General features: G+C 43.4%; 1 protein-coding gene across 5 annotated transcripts in view; it reads right to left on the bottom strand.

Moving 5' to 3' along the window:
• The window catches only part of UBASH3B (ubiquitin associated and SH3 domain containing B), a 135,020-nt gene that overhangs the window by 32,033 nt on the left and 83,576 nt on the right, over nucleotides 1-19,411 (bottom strand). For 3 of the 5 annotated variants that reach the window (XM_044281963.1, XM_044281962.1, XM_044281960.1), the window contains exons 2-4: nucleotides 6,461-6,514; nucleotides 6,113-6,299; nucleotides 930-1,128 (exon numbers count right to left, since the gene is read on the bottom strand). In XM_044281963.1, coding sequence (XP_044137898.1) covers nucleotides 930-1,128; nucleotides 6,113-6,299; nucleotides 6,461-6,514 — 440 coding nt within the window. Of the gene's footprint in view, nucleotides 1-929; nucleotides 1,129-6,112; nucleotides 6,300-6,460; nucleotides 6,515-12,188; nucleotides 12,258-14,107; nucleotides 14,133-19,411 lie in introns of those variants that run through there. The other 2 variants (XM_044281964.1, XM_044281965.1) reach the window with 2 other exon arrangements.

Below are 19,411 nucleotides of genomic sequence, written 5' to 3' on the forward strand. Positions count from 1 at the left end.
GAATCATAATCCCTGACAATTTGAACAGAGAGGAGGATGAGGCGGCTCTTTAGCTCAGTGTTATGAAGTAACTTTTCCTCCCATGTGATTAGGATAGGTTTTGTGTGTACAATACTGTATAGGATGGCAGCCATTTTAATTTCCCTGATGATTGCTCGCCAGACAAAACGAGCCATTATAACTAAAGAATGTTATTTAGGGATATATTTATAATAAAGCAACATTTAAGTATTTTCATTTTCTTAATTCTTGGAGAACCCATTTAAAGGAGTTAATCAATGATTAATATAAAAAATGAAAATCAGACATTATATGGGAAGAAAAACAAACGAACCAGCACCTCCATAATAAGTACATTTAAGAGCGTTAACATTATATGGGACATGACAACCTCTTTCTAACAAAGCTAGAACGAACCCTGTACCTCACATGGATCCAGAGCTCTACCCATTCATTGTTCTAATTGCACCAATTCAAGCTGGCAGCTTAGGGGCGTGTCCTTTCTCAGAAGCCTGTCTGCTGCAGCTATTGGCACTTGAAGGATGGAATTGAGCATGTGCGGCATTTTCAGTGAGCAGGACTGAGAAATTAGAAAAGGAGCAAACAGCAGGTGGCGCTACACAGATAGATTTCATTGAATAACTCAGTAGCTATAATACATTTTTAATTACATGCAATTACAAAAGTATTCAGATCCAGACGCTGGTTTGAAAACTGTGGAATATTATTATTAGGACAAGCTCTTTAAGACACAATAGTCCAAGCAAAGGGGCTATTTTTTTCAGATGGGAGTGACTTTGGAGCCAGGCATAGGGGGTACATGAAGGATCAACATTGACTAGGGGTCAGTAGGCAAGGGCACATATTGATTATACAATGGGCCAATTCTTTGATGCTATTCTATCTGAATGAGAACATAGTCTTCTCACCCGTTTTCATCAAAGCTTCTTCAGCAAAATCCGTTGCAAATTTCTTGAGAACTTCGGCGCACTCCTCGTTTACAAAGAGGCCGATGAAGTTTGAGGATGTGTAGAGCTCCAGGGGCAGGGGATTAGGAAATTTGGATTTCCAGCGGGATACGGTCGTCTGTAAAGCTTCACACAGCGCGTCCACGTCTTTATCTTCACACTGGACAGAAACAAAGCACAAATATCAGCACGACGTAATCGTGTTATCTGCTGCTGGACGCTTCAGATTCAATTACCACAACAAGATCAATGGAAACCAGATGCTGTTCTTAAAGGAAAATCCCAGGCTGCTGGTTTACACGAGGCTGCAATGTACTCTCAATGGCCGAGCAAGTCCTACCTACCAGGAAAAACCACATGACAAACTCTAGTGGAGTAACTTAAAGGGGTTCTCTGGGAATTTAGAAAATGAAAATACTTAATTATTACTTTATTATAAATATATTTTTTAAATACCTTTCATCAGTTATAATGGCTCTTTTTGTCTAGGGAGCAATCATTAGGAGAAACAAAATGGTCGCTGTCCTAATCACACATCCTCCTCTCTGCTCTACAAGTCAAGGATTATGACCCTGGATACAGATGATAAGATCTTTAGCTGAATTTATCTAGGAATGGATTTCATGAGGAGACATGAAGTACAGAGAGGACGGACAGGACAGACTGTGGTAATGGAGACTGCATACAAGTGCTGCTGCTCATTACCATATCCCCACCTCCTTTCTGTACTTCATGTCTCCTCATGAACTCCATTTCTACAGAGATTCAGCTGAAGATCATATTAAACTGTATTCAGGATCATAATCCCTGACAAGAGAAGCAGAGAATAGGATGATGCAGCTCTTTAGCATATATAGGTGTACTAATAGGACAGCGGCCATTTTATTTCCCCTGATGATTGCTCCGTAGACAATACGAGCCATTATAACTAAGTAAAGGTATTTGGGAATATATTTATAATAAGTTATAAATGATTAAATTTATAAATAAAACCCCTTTAATTACTGAAATCGTACATTTCTATTAGAAAAATAGTTCTAAAGTGGCTCATTTTGTGCCTTAGCAACGCTTCCCAGGCCTCAACTTATATTATAAGTAATATTTAAGTATTTTCATTTTCTTAGTTCTCCTGAAACCCCTTTAAAGTGTAGTGTTTTTGTAATATACTTTAAAGAGGTTGCCCAGGCTTTTTCTATTGATCAATATCAGATCAGCGGCGGTCTGACACCAGGCACCCCGCCGATCAGCTGTATGAGGAGACAGCGCACGCAGTAGTATCTCTTCCTGCTCGCCACTGTATGTCTATGGGACCGCAGCAGCGGACAGGAAAAGAGAAGGGAGACTGCACGTGCACACTGCTTGTGCCGTCTCTTCACACAGGCGATCAGCGGGGGTGCCGGGTGTCGGACCACGGCAATCTAATTTTGATGACCTATCCTGATGATAGGTTATCATATTAAAAGCCTCGACAACCCCTTTAATTACTGAAATCGTACATTTCTATTAGAAAAATAATTCCAAAGTGGCTCATTTTGTGCCTTAGCAACGCTTCCCAGGCCTCAAAACCTCAGAGCCAATTTTCCATCCGTAAGAAAGCAATAACTTGCAGAATGATGCCCTGAGTGCATAGCATATTTATGAACCTGACTAAAAGAGAAACTGTCTTTACCGCCTATAGCGACCAATCACAGCACAGCTTTCATTTAGCATTCTGCTCTTGAAAAAATGAAAGCTGTGTGGTGATTGTCTGCTATGCGAAAAAATACACTTTCTCTTTAAAGGGTTGGTCACTTTCTGGCTGCTGTTGATGAGTGTGTATGTACGATGACTATATGGCACTAATATAGCCTTTGTTGACACCATTTGCTATATTTCATAAGGTATGCCCCCTTACTGACCAAGTCTTTTGTGCTGTCCGCACAGGGGTCCTATAGATAAAATGGCTGATGATGGAGGGTCATGTGACCAGGCAAATCACTCAGTCGCTCCATTCAAATACACTGCACCTGCCAGCTGCTCCTGCACTGTTCTGAGGTTAGCGCATGTACGGTGTATGTGAATGGAGGAGGTGAGTGATGTGTCTGATCCATCAGCAGCCATTTTATGGACAGCGCCTCTACGCAGACAGCACAGATGAGTTGCCCAACAAGGGGGCATTGCCTTATAAAATATAGAAAATAATAGGGAATATCAACAAAGGCTAGATCCGTTTCAGGGCTCTCACAAGCGTCCCAAAACGGATCAGTTTAGCCCCAATGCATTCTGAATGGATAAGGATCCGTTCTAAATGCGTCAATTTGGCTGCGTTTGGTCTCCGTTGCGGTTTTTTTACACATACTAAAACGCAGCTTGCAGCGTTTTGGTGACCGTCTGACTATGCGGAGCCAAACTGATCCGTCCTTACAATGTAAGTCAATGGGGACGGATCCGTTTTTCACTGACACAATATGGTGCAATTCAAAAAGGATCCGTCCCCCACTGACTTATAGATCATACCAGTGTATTACTGTATTGCGGCGGCAGCAGGGAGCGCACGGCGTCATAGCAACCAGTGACGCCGTGCGCTCCTGCTCTCAGGAGGGATCCAGGCCGCGGTTCCACGGCCTGCACACGGCCGTGAAACACGGCCGTGTGCATGGGGCCTAATAGTGTATAGTATCAGCATTTGATATAGACACATGTTGGCGGTTATGTTGACATCCAAGTTATGCCCCATTGTGGCAGTGGCTCTGTGGTCACCCCAGAGGTCAAGCGTTATATCCAACCAGGACAATATTAATTCTGGATTTGAAATAATGGAAAATTTCTAACCGCAATATTTTTATTTTTTATACAAACCTATACTCCACCCATACCCCTTGAACTCTGCTCTACCTGTGCACGTGTCAGTCTTCACTGAGGTTCTGGCATTTAATTCAGGAGGATGAATGGTAAAATGTATTCCTGCCAATAACACTGCTGCCTCAGTGGCTGTGATCTATATCTTCCTATCCTCAGTTTATCAGATCCTGTCATGGAAATCTGTCATGCCCATGCTCATGGTGTAACATCTCTGCTGTAACCTGTTACTTTTGTCAACAACTATGTGTCAGATTGTGTGACTCACAAGAATGTGCGGGAAAAGGTGCCACGCTGGAAGCCATTTTACACAGCAGAAAACCATCCATGAAGAAACTCTGGGGGTCATTTACTAAAGACTGGCGCTTCACATGCCATTCCTAGAAAAAAAAGCCCACGGAGGTAAAATGCGACCAATTCATTAAGTGCCTCTTAATAAATCTGACGCAATTTCTTGAGTAAATTACATCAAATGTGTCCGGCTGTAGTGGACACGCTCCCTTTCACTAAACTCCATCCTCTTTTTTTTTTTTATTTGTCGAAAGCATCGGAGAAATGGCAAAAAATCTGCTGTTTGCACAAAAATGTGCCACTTTTGTAAATGACCCTCTCTTTGCACCTTCATGGGAGCTTCCACGAGGACCAGTCTAGTCTTACAGAATGGTAAAGCCCAATCATTGCATAATGAAAAGCTTGGCGACTTTCTTATACATAGTACTTTGTTTCAATTTATTACAGTTTTCAAGATCTATGCTTGCTTCCGAGAATGATGCTGGACCTAATTCTTCTCACACAGCTACAGTTGGTACAATGTATCATTGTAGGTATAAGCTAACAGCCTAATACAAGGTCTGGGTGGGTTTGAAGGGGTTGTCCAAGATCTAGATTTTTTTTTACAGGGGCCAGGCATGTTGTAAAAATCTAAAAGATATAAAAAAGACTGGTGAGAGTCTCTCAGTTTCAGCATCACCACTTTGTCCCTGCCAGAACGGATGTGTGATGCACCAGCTACATGCACCTCACCACTGCCAGACAATCAATGGCCTTAGCGGCGACATATGCAGGAACTGCACATGGCTGCTGGGGCTGTTCCAGCACACCAGCGAGAGTGGCAGGATGGGAGTGGGGGCAGTGGTGATAAGGATGGTTGTAGTCCTCACGGTGGCTAATCCCTGCTCCAGGCGTGCAGTTGTTGGAGGGGTACAACCCTTCTTCCCCTCAGAACACACTTTGAACTTTGGGGTTTCCTGCCAGGTGGTGACCTGGGGTGCCTTTGATGTAAAGTGAATGGGTAGCGGGTGCAAGGGAGAAGAGTATAGGTGACCCAATGAGATGTGGAGACCAATGACCAGGCCGGTTTGATTCTAGTAAAATAAGGTCAGTCTTTTACTGAATAGATGATGGGTGTCACAGTGCAGATACAAGCAGTAGGCACAGTGGTCAGGTATTTCATGGAGTAGACTTTTCTACAGGCTGTGTATAAGGATGGCTATGATAGCAGTTCTCCCAGAGTCTCTTTCTTTAGATATGTGCCCCAAATGACTACAGGTGTGCAATCACTTTCAATATTTCTCTGCAATGCCCAACTGCGGGGTGCAATCTGAGATCAGATGACCAGTCCATCTCAGTAGTTAGCTTTTTACAAGTACCCCCTTGAAAAAGCTAACGCGAAACGGGCGTTGGGGAGTGGACTGGTGGTGTTCGTCTTCGGCGTCTTAGTTCGGTTGGTCAGTATCGGTTATGTGCTCATGATATTCTGTTGCCCTTATGCTTTATGTACTTCATGCGGTGTGCGTTATGTGACATCACTGATATGGCAATGTGGTTTTGATGTATTGAGACATGAATTTGGATATTATTTATTATTGAGCCTAAATTGTTTGGTCATACCAATTTTTACTATCAATGCTGACCATTAATATTGCACTTGCACTTTATTATTGTACACCGACCACCCACCATCGGTCCTTTTGGTTTTTAATGTTTTTGAATGTCCTGTGGTTTTGTGCTAATCATGTCTTTGTGAAATTTTCAATAAAAATTATGTATGTTTTGTGATTTTGCTTATTGAGTGACCCATTCATCTTCTATCGTTTTTTTTCTTCCTTAATAAAGGTTCCCCAAAATATATAAAAACATACAGAACAATGAAAAAAGCTTTATAGACCTAGGAGTGCTCCTCTGGGGTGGCAGTCACTATAGGACCCAGCAAACCCTCTGAAGTGGGGGGCTAGTTAACGATCAGCAATCACTTGTTTGGCTATGAGCCCCTACTCTTAATTGTTGTGCTCCTGCATGTGACTTACCACAAAGAACTGGCAGAGCGTGATGTGCGGGAATATGTTATGTGCCTTGTTCTTCCCACACAGCTGCTTGGATTGTTGCCAGAAGTCTGAGAGTTTCTGGGCGAGTGGGCCCATCGGTCGCAGGTATAGTACATATTCCCGAGGCAGTTGGTCGTCCAAGAAGGGATCGTCTACATGTGAGAAGAGCCTGGAAAACAAGAATGACAGCTGATGACCTACAAAAACCGTGTAATAAGCCCTCAGGGAGGTGCGGCTGTCAGAGAATGGGAGGGATTTAGTCTTATTAGGGGTGGAGCTTATTGTAACACCAGTTTCATGGTCAGAGCTCATAAAAAATCTAGTACTCACCAATCACAAGCAGCTTGGACGCTTCTCCCTCCTGTAGAGGCTAATGCCTTCAGCCTAAAAATACAAATATGTGCAATTAAATAAGAGGGAAAACGGTTAGAAAAACATGGCTTTTATCCAGAAACAGCGCCACAGGTATACAATGGTTGTGTCTTGTACGGCAGCTCAGCTCCACTGAAGTGATCAGGGCTGAGCTACAGTACCACATGCAATTGGTTGACAGGTGTGCTTATATTTTTGGATGAAAACAGCCAGGTTTTTATAATATTGTACAATTCTTAAAGGGGTTTTCCAGGTTCAGAGCTGAACCCGGACATAACCCCTTCTTCCCCCACTCAGCCCCTCTGAGATTAGCATCAGAGCATTTAATGCTCCAATGCTCTCCCATTTCATGCGCCGTATCACGCAGGGCAAGGGCTTTTTTGTTTACATTCTTGCACTGCTAGGTGGAGGCTTCTTCCTAGCAGTGTTCCTGGTAACGTCACCAGCACTGAGGGGCGGGCTTTAGCGCTGCCCTAGCGGTTTTACATTAGTGCTGGTGAGATCCCCAGATACACTTCTAGGCGGAAGCCTCCACCTAGCAGGGCAAGGGAGAGCATCGGAGCATGAAGAAGGGAAGAAGGGGTTATGTTCGGGTTCAGCCCTGAACCCAGACAACCCCTTTAAAGGGGCTCTCTGGGCTTGTACCCTAAATGCCTCTTACAGCTTACAGAGAATATACACTTCCAGCAGTACTTATCCTTCCGTCACTCCATCGGATTCCGCTAACCCGGCTGAAACCATGTGAACCCTCCTACCCGACTGGCTGCGGGTACTTGGTCTGATGTCCTGACTAGATGTGCTCCTCTTTCTTCCTGTTCAGGTACATGAACATGATGTAGATGCAGCTGAACAGAAGGACACAGGTGCACATCTGGTTGGGACATCAGAGGGACAGCCGGTAGCCAGTCAGGTGGTCACATGATCCCAGCGGGGATCGCAGAATCGGCAGAGCGACAGAAGGGTAGGTACGGCTGAAAGTGTATTCTCTCCACAGGTGAGCTGAGAGAGGAATTTTAGGTACAGGCCTGGAGAAATAATTTAAGTGTAAGATAGCCTGTAATAAATGATATAGGATATAAATGATAGTAAAGGGAATCCATCATGGTGAAAGATCGTTTTAATTCACAGCATCTACTGTACTACATGATAATTAGATAACATTTCCAAATGCAACCTTTCCTCGTGTACATCTAGAATCCAGGTCCATGTACTTAAATAGGTATTTCCACAGGATATGCTATAAATGTCCGACAGGTGCTGGTCCCACCTCTGGGACCTTTATCTATCTCAAGAACAGGGCCCTGTCTAGTGAATGGAGAGGGGGCAGCTCATGTGTGGCTCACTCTATTTATTTCTATGGGCATTCGGAAGTAGTCAAGCACCCTCATCTATTTTTAGAACTCTCATAGAAATGAATGGAGAGAGGTACAGCGCCCATGAGACGCGGGATCTGCATCTAATAACGGCATATCCTGTGGATGTACAGACTGGAACTCCCCTTTAAGCTATCCCAATTAGACTATTGAAACCCATCACTTTCATACTCCTCATCCACCACTTGCATCTCCCCCTTAAAACTTACAGATTGTAAGCTCCTATGGTTAAGACCCTTACCCCCCATGTCTTGTATCTCACTTCATAGGTTGCACGCTATTTTGATCAGGGCTCTCGCCAAAGATTTTCCATTATGTAGAGACACTATATTCATACTCTAGTCTGCACTGGGCCTTTTGATCTATGACCGCCATAAACCCTGCACCTTCCCGATACTACCACCTGTCGCTCCTCTATTACTTCCTACAATCTCCCAAATAATCCAGTTGTTAAATATTTACCAGACCGAGGACGTTAGGCTCTCAGGGCAGTAAAATAATTCACCGGGAAACTAGGTCAAGCAGAACGGCTCTACAAATTAATACGTGAAACTGAAAATTTTGAGCGAGACAAGAGGAAAGCGTGAAGTCCCTGCAGCGGCGAAACTGGAGGTCTAATATTAAAGAATAAAGGTGAAAACATGTGAAATGCTTTACAATGGCAAATATTTTGTAGTGCAAAATGCATTCAGTGAATAAGAGCGCCTTCACACTTGGCAGATTTTGTTGCAGAAAATCTTTTCCAGTCACCATGTGCTTGCTCTCCAAACAGCCCCATTCAGATGAATGGAACTGATTTTCAGCTTCAGAAATTATTTCCTGTGCGTGCCGCGGCCTTCTCTCAGCTAGGCCTGTGACAACACGTTCATCGGTCATGTGGCCTAGGAGCAGCTCAACCCCATAGAAGTGAATGGGTCTGAGCTGCAATACCAAGCCTGTCCACTATGCAATGTATGGCGCTGTGCCTGGTGAGCTGTCAGGAGGCCACAGCACTGACCGAAGCACCATGGCCTCCTCAAACAGCCCAGGTTTCAGACACCCACCGATCAGATACTGATTGAGGATAGGTCAACAGTATAAAAAAAGTTTGGGTTTATCATGCTGTGCCATTTTGTGACACAGATTACTTTTTTTTGTGCAGATATTTTATAATGGCATTCATGGGCATAAGGTATACAGAGGGCGGCCCAGGCCCTGGCACCTAAGGGAGACCAAAGAAAATGCCAGTATGAAGATACCCCCAGTAAGTGGGGCCCAATATTTTGCACTGGGGCTTGAGACCCTCTCTGCTGACAAAACTGTTTTTCTAGTACCAAATGCATTGTTGACATAAGGCACTATGAGGGTCTTTTACGAACAGATATACACCGCCTTTTGGCGTATATCTGTGGCAGATTGTGGCGCAAAGTTTATTTGTGATACACTCTGTGACTTTTTCCCCTTTTTTTGACACTCACGCCAGGTCCAAAAAAGGGTGTGTGGAGTGTGTGGGGAAGGGCCGGCCTGTCTCATTTATCATTTTCCACGCCAGTTTCAGGCATAGAAAATGGTCTAAATCTACGCCAGCAAAGAAGCAAGCGTAGACATGTGCAAAGTCTGCCTAATTTATGTAGAGGCCGGAGCATCTACATAAGGGTCCATTTACACGTCCGTAATTTGGGTCCGCATTCGTTCCGCAATTTGCAGACCCATTCACCTTCAATGGGGCTGGAACGGATGCAAATCCACATTTCCTGGATCCGCATCTGCATTTTCGGGATCCGCAATTTCGTTCCTGAAAAAAATAGAACATGTCCTATTCTTGTCCGCAATTGCGGACCAGAAAAGGCATTTTCTATTATAGTGTCTGTGATGTGCAGTCCGCAAATTGCGAATCGCACATTGCAGGTGTCCGTGTTTTGCGGATCCGCAATTTGCGGATCCGCAAAACACTTACGGAAGTGTGAATGGACCCTAACTCCTATATTTTTCAGGATATTTCGAAATCTGCCTTCACTGAGGAACAACTGCAGGAATTTTTGCAGCCTCTACTGCTATGTCACTGACAGCAAACAAAATGGCTCCACTAGGTGACAGATGGACTAGAGGCCAGGCCTATCACATGTGAGGGGATGGTAACGGGGACATAGATCTGTGAGGGGACGGTGATTTTATCTGCGGCCCAGGTCACATGATGATAAATGGCTCTTTCATAGGCGCCCAGTGACATGTGACTACCAGTAGACAGAGCGGGTTCTGTGCTTCATATTAGCCTGGCCTGTGTTATATAATCAGGGTGCAATGCGGGACACAGATCTTTCTTATTCCTTCGCTGCAAAAATAACACACACTTCATTGTGTGCGAGACACGACAGCTGCTCAGACGGCCTGGCCCCAATTCAACTAGCTGTTGTGACAAGACAAAACATACAGCAATATGTCAGCAGCCGAGTTAGGAGGAGATGAGGTTTATCGCTGACACAATCCTCTATACCGAGGCCTTCATTGTCTTCTTTCACTGTGACACAACTAACATCACCATTCTCCTGATGCAACTTATGACAGTACTACTCTTGATGTAGTGATGACATCATCACTCTCCTCATGTACCTGATCAACACTCTCCATATGCGACTGATGATCTCAACACTCTCCCGATGTAATTAATTACATCCCCAATTTCCTGATGCAACTGATGACATCAGCGCTCGTCATATGCAACTGATGACCTCTCCTGATTTAACGAGTTACATCACCACTCTCCAGATGCAACTGATGACATCAGTACTCTTCACATTTAACTGATGGTCTCAACGGTCTCCCGATGTAACTAATTTCATCACCACTCTCCGGATGCAACTGATGACATCACCACTCTCCTGATACAACTGATGACCTCAATGCTCTCCCGATGTAACTAATTACATCACCACTCTCCTGATGCAACTAATGACATCACTACTATCTTGATGCAACTGATGACTTTCAGCAATCTCCTGTTTTCATGGACTAAAATACTACCTAGTATTAAAATACTCTTGACCAAACTGACGACACGACCAGTCTCCCGATCTTCTGTTTTCAGTGGTAAAATCACTACGCTCTTCATCAAACTCATGACATCACCTCTTTTCTTATACTACTGATGACATCACCAATTTGCTGATATAACTGTCGATATCACTTCTCTCCTGATCAAACTGATGTTATTATGACTCCTCTGATACAATAATGACATTATCGCTCAACTGTTTCTAGTGGTGACGTCACTATTTTTGTAATACAACTAATGATGTCATTATCTATCAACATACAGCACTTTCCAGAGGCATGAATACACAATATACATTTCATTACAATGCATACTGTCCTGCTAGTGCTCCCTGTAAGTGAGTGTCCCTCAATGGAAAACTAACAATGGCAGCCATTAAAGGGGTTCTGCACTTTGTTTTAACTGATGATCTATCCTCTGGATAGATTATCAGCTTCTAATCGGGGGTGGTCCGACACCCGGGACCCCCACAGATCAGCTGTTTGAGAAGGCAGCGGCACTCCAGTAGCGCCGCGGCCTTCTCACTGTTTACTGCTGGCCCAATGACGTCACGACTAGTATCAACTAGCGTGGGCGGGGCTAAGCTCCATTCAAGTGAACAGAGCTTAGCCCCGCCCAGGCCAGTTGATACTAGTCGTGACGTCAGTGGGCCGGCAGTAAACAGAGAAGGCCCTGGCGCTACTGGAGTGTCACTGCCTTCTCAAACAGCTGATCGGCGGGGGTCCCGGGTGTCGGACCACCCCGATCAGATGCTGATGATCTATCCAGAGGATAGATCATCAGTTAAAACAAAGTGTAGAACCCCTTTAATAATAATCTCCACCAGGCCAATGTCTAAGCTAGCGCCCAAATGCTTATGTTTGTATACTTGCACGCCAAAGAAATGTTGGCACATCTCTTCACAAACTGCTCATGCATCAATTCATCTGCGATTGTGTTAACCCTGGGTCTCGCCCCTTTTGTTACAATGGATGCTCTGCGATTGCATCAAAATTGTAGACAAATACAAATTGCCATAGAGATAGAAGAAACTGCAGCCCCTATTCAACCCTCTTCGTTATTGAGGAACAGACAGCACATGTGGAAGAACAAGACTACAGCCACTGTGCATGTAATCATGCCAAGGCCTTGGCAAAGTGTAAGTACATGCGAAAGGGCTGTAGGCTTGTTCTTCCACATGGGCCGACTTTGTCTCAATGAAGAGGATTGCCTGTAGCATTGTTGAGGTCTGCAGATCTTCTTCTACTAATATTGTGTCTGTATTCTGCATATCCACATATACCTTGCATTGAGCACTTAGAGCTGTTTTTAGAAGCAACTTTTTCCTTCCCCACGAGCTGCTGAGCGGTTACTAGACAAAGCAGAAATAGCGCATTATCAAAGTTATCAGCCAAGTTTATATGTCACTCACACAAGCTGCGGTCTAACAGACAAAACCTCATGCTAGCATACTGTCCAATCAAGCTAATGGGCGCAGGCGTATTTTATACAAGAACGTCCACAATCTCATGACGAACTCGAATGATAGTCCTGGACTTGACTCAGCAGTGGTTTAGCTCGTTGGCATTGACACGCACATGGCACTACAGTATATGCCCCTATCACTGGTACCACTTGTGAGATGTACTTTTTAATAATGGTGATAGTGGCCCTTAAAAAAAACAAGACAACACCTGATAAAATACATACATACGGCTTGCAAAACTGCATTGCCCGTGAGTCAGTCACATATATAGCGTGTGATACTTTGCAGCTTTTAATTCATATAGGAAAATATTCTGCATTCTGCCCAGTGACAAGTACAAATATGCTAAATTTACATACACGAAAGGGCTCACAGCATACGCAAGTGGAATAGATACATGGTAATAAGTGGAAGATCTTGCATCTCTTAAACTAAAGAGCTCTTGTCTCACTCCTTTAATGGATGTTCTAAATGGGTTTTACACATTGGTTTAGGACCCAAATGAACTATAACTAATATAATACTGCCCCTAAATACAAGAATATTATTACTATAATATTGCCCCATGTACAAGAATGTACTATAATACTGCTTATATGTACAAGTATATAACTATTATAATACTGCCTCTATGTACACAAATATAACTACTATAATACTGCCTCCTATGTACAAGAATATAACTACTATAATACTGGCTCTTATGTACAAGAATATATCTACTATAATACTGCCCCCTATGTACAAGAATATATTATAATACTGCTCCTATTTACAAGACTATAACTACTATAATACTGCCCCTATGTACAAGAATATATTATAATACTGCTCCTATGTACAAGAATATAACTAGTATAATACTGTTCCTATGTACAAGAATATAACTGCTATAATAATGCCTTCTATGTACAAGAATATATTATAATACTGCTCCTATTTACAAGAATATAACTACTATAATACTGCCCCTATGTACAAGAATATATTATAATACTGCTCCTATGTACAAGAATATAACTACTATAATACTGCCTCCTATGTGCAAGAATATAACTACTTTAATACTGGCCCTATGTACAAGAATATAACTACTATAATACTGTTCCTATGTACAAGAATATAACTACTATAATACTGTTCCTATGTACAAGAATATACTGTAACTAATATAATACTGGCCCCATGTACAAGAATATACTACTATAATACTGCTCTCTATGTACAGTACAAGAATATAACTACTATAATATTGCTCTCTATGTACAAGAATATAACTACTATAATATTGCTCTCTATGTACAAGAATGTAACTGCTATAATATTGTTCTCTATGTACAGTACAAGAATGTAACTACTATAACACAACTACTTATGTAAATTATTGAGTGAAAACCTGAATATGTAGGTACTGATATCTCCATCTCAGAAAGCTGGGTGAGAACCCCCCAAAGGTGTTTAGGGTTAAGTAAACCACAACTTTTGGGAATCTTCACTGAATTCCAATAGACGTTTTTTGTGCTGGACTTTGTCTGCAAGTGACATATAAATAACTGTGTTAAAGTTCCATCCCCCATTATTCGCCTGAGTGGTATCTGCCACGTGCAGAGCTCCAGCCGCCATCAGCACGATATATATGATGGAAAATGCATGAAAAGTGAGCAACGGCGACAGCAACACCTCTGAAAACCTCTGAAAATACCACCCACACAGTGGAAACACAGACTCTTGCTTACTGTTATGCATGTCCTCGCAGCTGCTGCTATGTGTTCAACGTCCTTGTCATATTTCCCAGATAAATTGTTACACCATCCCCAGATGAATCAAGATCCGACCTCAGAATTACAATAAGTGATATAGAAACGGAGAGGCTCATTCTAAGAACTTCTTTTTATGTTCTCATCAGCTAAAGCCATTCTTCCAGCAGCACAGAGTATTTCAGGCAAATAATGTTTTAACAGTGGGGAGCAGTGACCCATCCATACAAGTGATATCAGTGAGAAGAGGATTGGATGAGGTATATACTGTAGCTGATATACAGTAGATAGATAATCGAATTTTCTAACCAGCACCTGGATCTGAATACTTTTGTAATTGCATGTACTTACAAATTTAGCATAGCCACTGAGCTATCCAATAAAATGTATCTGTATATCGCCACCTGCTGTTTGTTTTTTGTCCGACTCACTGACATGGCCGCACATGCTCAGTTTCATCCTTCAACTGCCTCCTGAGCTGTAATTGGGGGAGAGAGCGGCAGCAGAAAGAACACGCCCCCTTGAGCTGCAGCAGAAAGGACACTCCCCTTGAGGTGCCAGCTTGACATAATTTATCAGAGCAGTGAATAGAGATCTCTGGATCCATGTGAGGTACAGGGCTGGTTCTAGCTTTGTTAGAAAGAGATTGTCATGTACTAGATTATGTGTCTGGTTTGCAATTTTTAAAATAGTCATGGGATAACACCTTTAAGGGAAATTCAGAAACCTTGAAATACTATTTTTTACTCTATGTGCTAAATCTGCTCTCAGTGCCTAAAGGCGACTATACATATCAGCAGGGGCATTGCTAGGTCAAATCATTTTGGGCCTGGGCCCCTGATGTTTTGTCCCAGGCCCCGAATGTCCTGCCTGCCTGTTAGATATAACTATATTGCCATCCTCAGGACGGTGTTCCGTTAGATTCCCCTACCTGTAAGATTTCCCTACCCTCGTCACTTCCTGCTGTGACGCGGCCACACAACGGACATGACGTGAGGAGGTGTGCCGCGCCGCGCAGGCGCACAACGACGGGGTAGGGAAATTTCACAGCAGAGTTAGCTGGACACCGGCCGACCGGGAGCCTCACCAGCGGTTAGGGTAGGGAAAAATTACGGGCCAGTGCGCAGGCGTGGTGATCAGATAGATGTTCTAAGCTGGACACCAGCCGACACTGCGCATGCATTGGGAGCCTCACCTGCGGTTAGGGTAGGGATAAAGCACTGGCCCGTAATTTTTCCCTACCCTAACCGCTGGTGAGGCTCCCGGCACATGCGCAGTGTCGGCCAGTGTCCAGCTAACTCAGCTGTGAAATTTCCCTACCCCGTCGTTGTGCGCCTGTACGGCGCGGCACACCTCTGGCACACGTCCTCACGTCATGTCTGGTGCGGCCGCGTCACAGCAGGAAGTGACGAGGGTAGGGAAATCTAACGGAACACCGGCAATACAATTTATTCTAATGCACTGCAAGAGCTGAAGGACCTGTGATGACCTCACAGGTCATGTGATCAGTTTTAAATGCAGTAGCTGAAAAGGACCTAGGATGATGTCACCATCATGTGACCAGTGCAGGAGAGGACCGCTCAGCAGTAAAGCGAAGCCTTGGGAAGAGGCTGAGGTGAGATCTGCTACATGAGGAGAGGTAAGTGGAGGGAGAGGCAGAGCAATGCTGGGAGTTCTAGTTATTTAACTGGGACTGTATGTTAGGGCTGAAGGGAGGGAAGCTAATTACATGGGACAGTGAGGTGGAGTGATGTTAATTACATGGGACAAATTTGAAAGTGGCTGGAGTAGGGTGATGTTATTTACATGGGACTGTATGTTGAGGGGTAATGTTATTTACATGGGACTGCATGTTGGAGGTGGCTAGGGAGGGGGTGATTTTATTTACATGGGACTGTATGTTGAAGGTGTCTGGGGAAGGGAGTGATGTTATTTATATAGGACTGAATATTGAGGAGGTGATGTTATTTACATGGGACTGTATGTTGGAGGGGGCTGGAGAGATGGTGTGCTGGTATTTATATGGGACTCTATGGCGGAGGGAGGGAAATAGTGTTATTTACATGGGACTGTATGGCAGAGGTGCTGAGGAATTATAATTTCTGAGGACACTAAATGGAGGAATATAACTACAGGGGGCACTGCAGGCGGCATTATAAATACTTGGGGCGCTTTAGGGTGAGCATTATAACAGTAGAGGGCGATATAACTACAGGGGTCACTGCAGGCGGCATTATAAATACTTGGGGCGCTTCAGGGCGAGCATTATAACAATAGGGGGCAGTATAAATACTGGAGGCACTGTGGGGGCATTTTTAATCCAGGGGACATTAGGCGTTCTTATTACTACTGGAGGCTCTATAGGAGGGATCTGCATTATTTCTACTAAAAGCACTATGGGGGCCTTATTACTACTGAGGGGTCTGTAGAGAGCTGTATTACCACTGGGGGAACAATAGGGGGCTTTATTTCTACTGGGGGCTCTTTGAGGGTATTATTAATACTGGAGGGCTCTTCTACTGATGGAGGCACTCTTGTGGAGCATTATCACTGTTGGGTCCAGTAGGGGGCAGTATTACTAATTAGAGCATTCTAGAAGGGAATTACTATTGGTGGGACTATGAGGAGTACTGTTACTATGGGAGGCACTCATTTTTCTTCAGGATAGTATTTGGGGGTATAGAAAAGTAAGGAAGCTAAGATGTCCGTGTGTCACACTCTGCAGAGACGAGGCGGCTGAGAGACGTGTCTGGACCGGATGGAGAAGATGATGACAGAGAAGATCTACATCAGAGGAGACGTCGCCTGGGAGGCCCTGGATGTAAGAGGTATAGCTGTATAGCAAGTACAGTAAAATGTCTTCAGTGCTAGTGTTTGAGGGGGGGGGGGGGGGGTGCAGTTGTTCAACTTAGAGAATTGGGCCATATGCATTGGTGCTTGGGCCCCGAATCTTTTGAGACCCTAGCAACGCCCCTGCAGATCAGATAGATGTTGAAAAAACCTGACAATTTCAGCGGCATCAGCCAACCATCTAATGTGGTAGCAGTATGTCGAGGGGCCTTACACATAACCTCTACTGATTATTGAGGAACAGAACTGTGTACAGTAGCAAATGCACTATATGTGATTGTGTACTGCACTCTATTTGGCGAACCACTAGTGTCTGTAAAGGGTTAACTACCTAGTAACACAGCAGAGGCTGGACTGAATCAGAGGTCAGTGTGGTGGTCATGCCACTGATGTCCCCATGCAAGCTAGCAGGACAAATAGTAGTGCAGGATGAGCCAAGAGACTGACCACTGAGAGGCAGAGAGAGCCACACCACACAAGTGTGAACTATGAGACTCTGCAAGATTCCTGTGTGTAGCTAGCTAGCAGTGGATGTTAGTGGTGGTAGCTGTAAAGCTTGGCCTACGAGGTGACGTGTCACATAACAGCAAGTCTCAGAAAAGTTGCCAGCAAGTCACATGTCACACATACCTTGCATTGTTGTCTATGATGGCAAAGTCACATGTGACCTATGTCCAAAAATCCAACAGTGTTGGAGTCTTTAAATTTGAATGTAGGGAGAGAGCGAGGGCGATGCATGCTACTTGAAGGCCAAAAAGACAAACCCTCTCTTACAGACAACCTTGTTTCTTAGTAGCTGCCTACTTAATCTTTAACCACTTCAGCCCCCCTAGCTTAAACCCCCTTAATGACCGGACCACTTTTCACAATTCTGCACTACACTACTTTCACCGTTTATTGCTCGGTCATGCAACTTACCACCCAAATGAATTTTACCTCCTTTTCTTCTCACTAATAGAGCTTTCATTTGGTGGTATTTCATTGCTGCTGACATTTTTACTTTTTTTGTTATTAATCGAAATTTAACAAAAATCTTTGCAAAAAAATGAAATTTTCACTTTCAGTTTTAAAATTTTTCTAAAAAAAACGACATTTATATATAAATTTTACTCTAAATTTATTGTTCTACATGTCTTTGATAAAAAAAATGTTTGGGTAAAAAAATTAATGGTTTGGGTAAAAGTTATAGCGTTTACAAACTATGGTACAAAAATGTGAATTACCGCTTTTTGAAGCAGCTCTGACTTTCTGAGCACCTGTCATGTTTCCTGAGGTTCTACAATGCCCAGACAGTAGAAAAGCCCCATTTAGGAAAGTAGACACCCTAAGGTATTCGCTGATGGGCATAGTGAGTTCATAGAACTTTTTATTTTTTGTCACAAGTTAGCGGAAAATGAATAATTTTTTTATTTTTTTTTCCTTACAAAGTCTCATATTCCACTAATTTGTGACAAAGAATAAAAACTTCTATGAACTCACTATGCCCATCATGAAATACCTTGGGGTGTCTTCTTTCCAAAATGGGGTCACTTGTGGGGTAGTTATACTGCCCTGGCATTTTAGGGGCCCAAATCCGTGCGAAGTAGTTTGAAATCAAAATCTGTAAAAAATGGTCTTTAAAATCCGAAAGGTGCTCTTTGGAATGTGGCCCCTTTGCCCACCTAGGCTGCAAAAAAAGTGTCACACATGTGGTATCGCCGTACTCAGGAGAAGTTGGGCAATGTGTTTTGGGGTGTCTTTTTACATATACCCATGCTGGGTGAGAGAAATATCTCGGCAAAAGACAACTTTTCCCATTTTTTTTATACAAAGTTGGCATTTGACCAAGATATTTATCTCACCCAGCATGGGTATATGTAAAATGACACCCCAAAACACATTCCCCAACTTCTCCTGAGTACGGCGATACCACATGTATGACACTTTTTTGCAGCCTAGATGCGCAAAGGGGCCCAAATTCCTTTTAGGAGGGCATTTTTAGACATTTGGATCCCAGACTTCTTCTCACGCTTTAGGGCCCCTAAAAAGCCAGGGCAGTATAAATACCCCACATGTGACCCCATTTTGGAAAGAAGACACCCCAAGGTATTCAATGAGGGGCATGGCGAGTTCATAGAAATTTATTTTTTGGGGCGTGTTAGTGGAAATAGATTTTTATTTTTTTTTTCTCACAAAGTCTCCCTTTCCGCTAACTTGGGACAAAATTTTTAATCTTTCATAGACTCAATATGCCCCTCATGGAATACCTTGGGGTGTCTTCTTTCCAAAATGGGGTCACATGTGGGGTATTTATACTGTCCTGGCATTTTAGGGGCCCTAAAGCGTGAGAAGAAGTCTGGAATATAAATGTCCAAAAAATTGTACGCATTTGGATTCCGTGAGGGGTATGGTGAGTTCATGTGAGGGAGTCTATATGGGGTGATCACCACCCTG

This window comes from Bufo gargarizans, chromosome 2 (assembly GCF_014858855.1).
Source record: "Bufo gargarizans isolate SCDJY-AF-19 chromosome 2, ASM1485885v1, whole genome shotgun sequence".
Classification (NCBI taxonomy): Eukaryota; Metazoa; Chordata; class Amphibia; order Anura; family Bufonidae; genus Bufo; species Bufo gargarizans.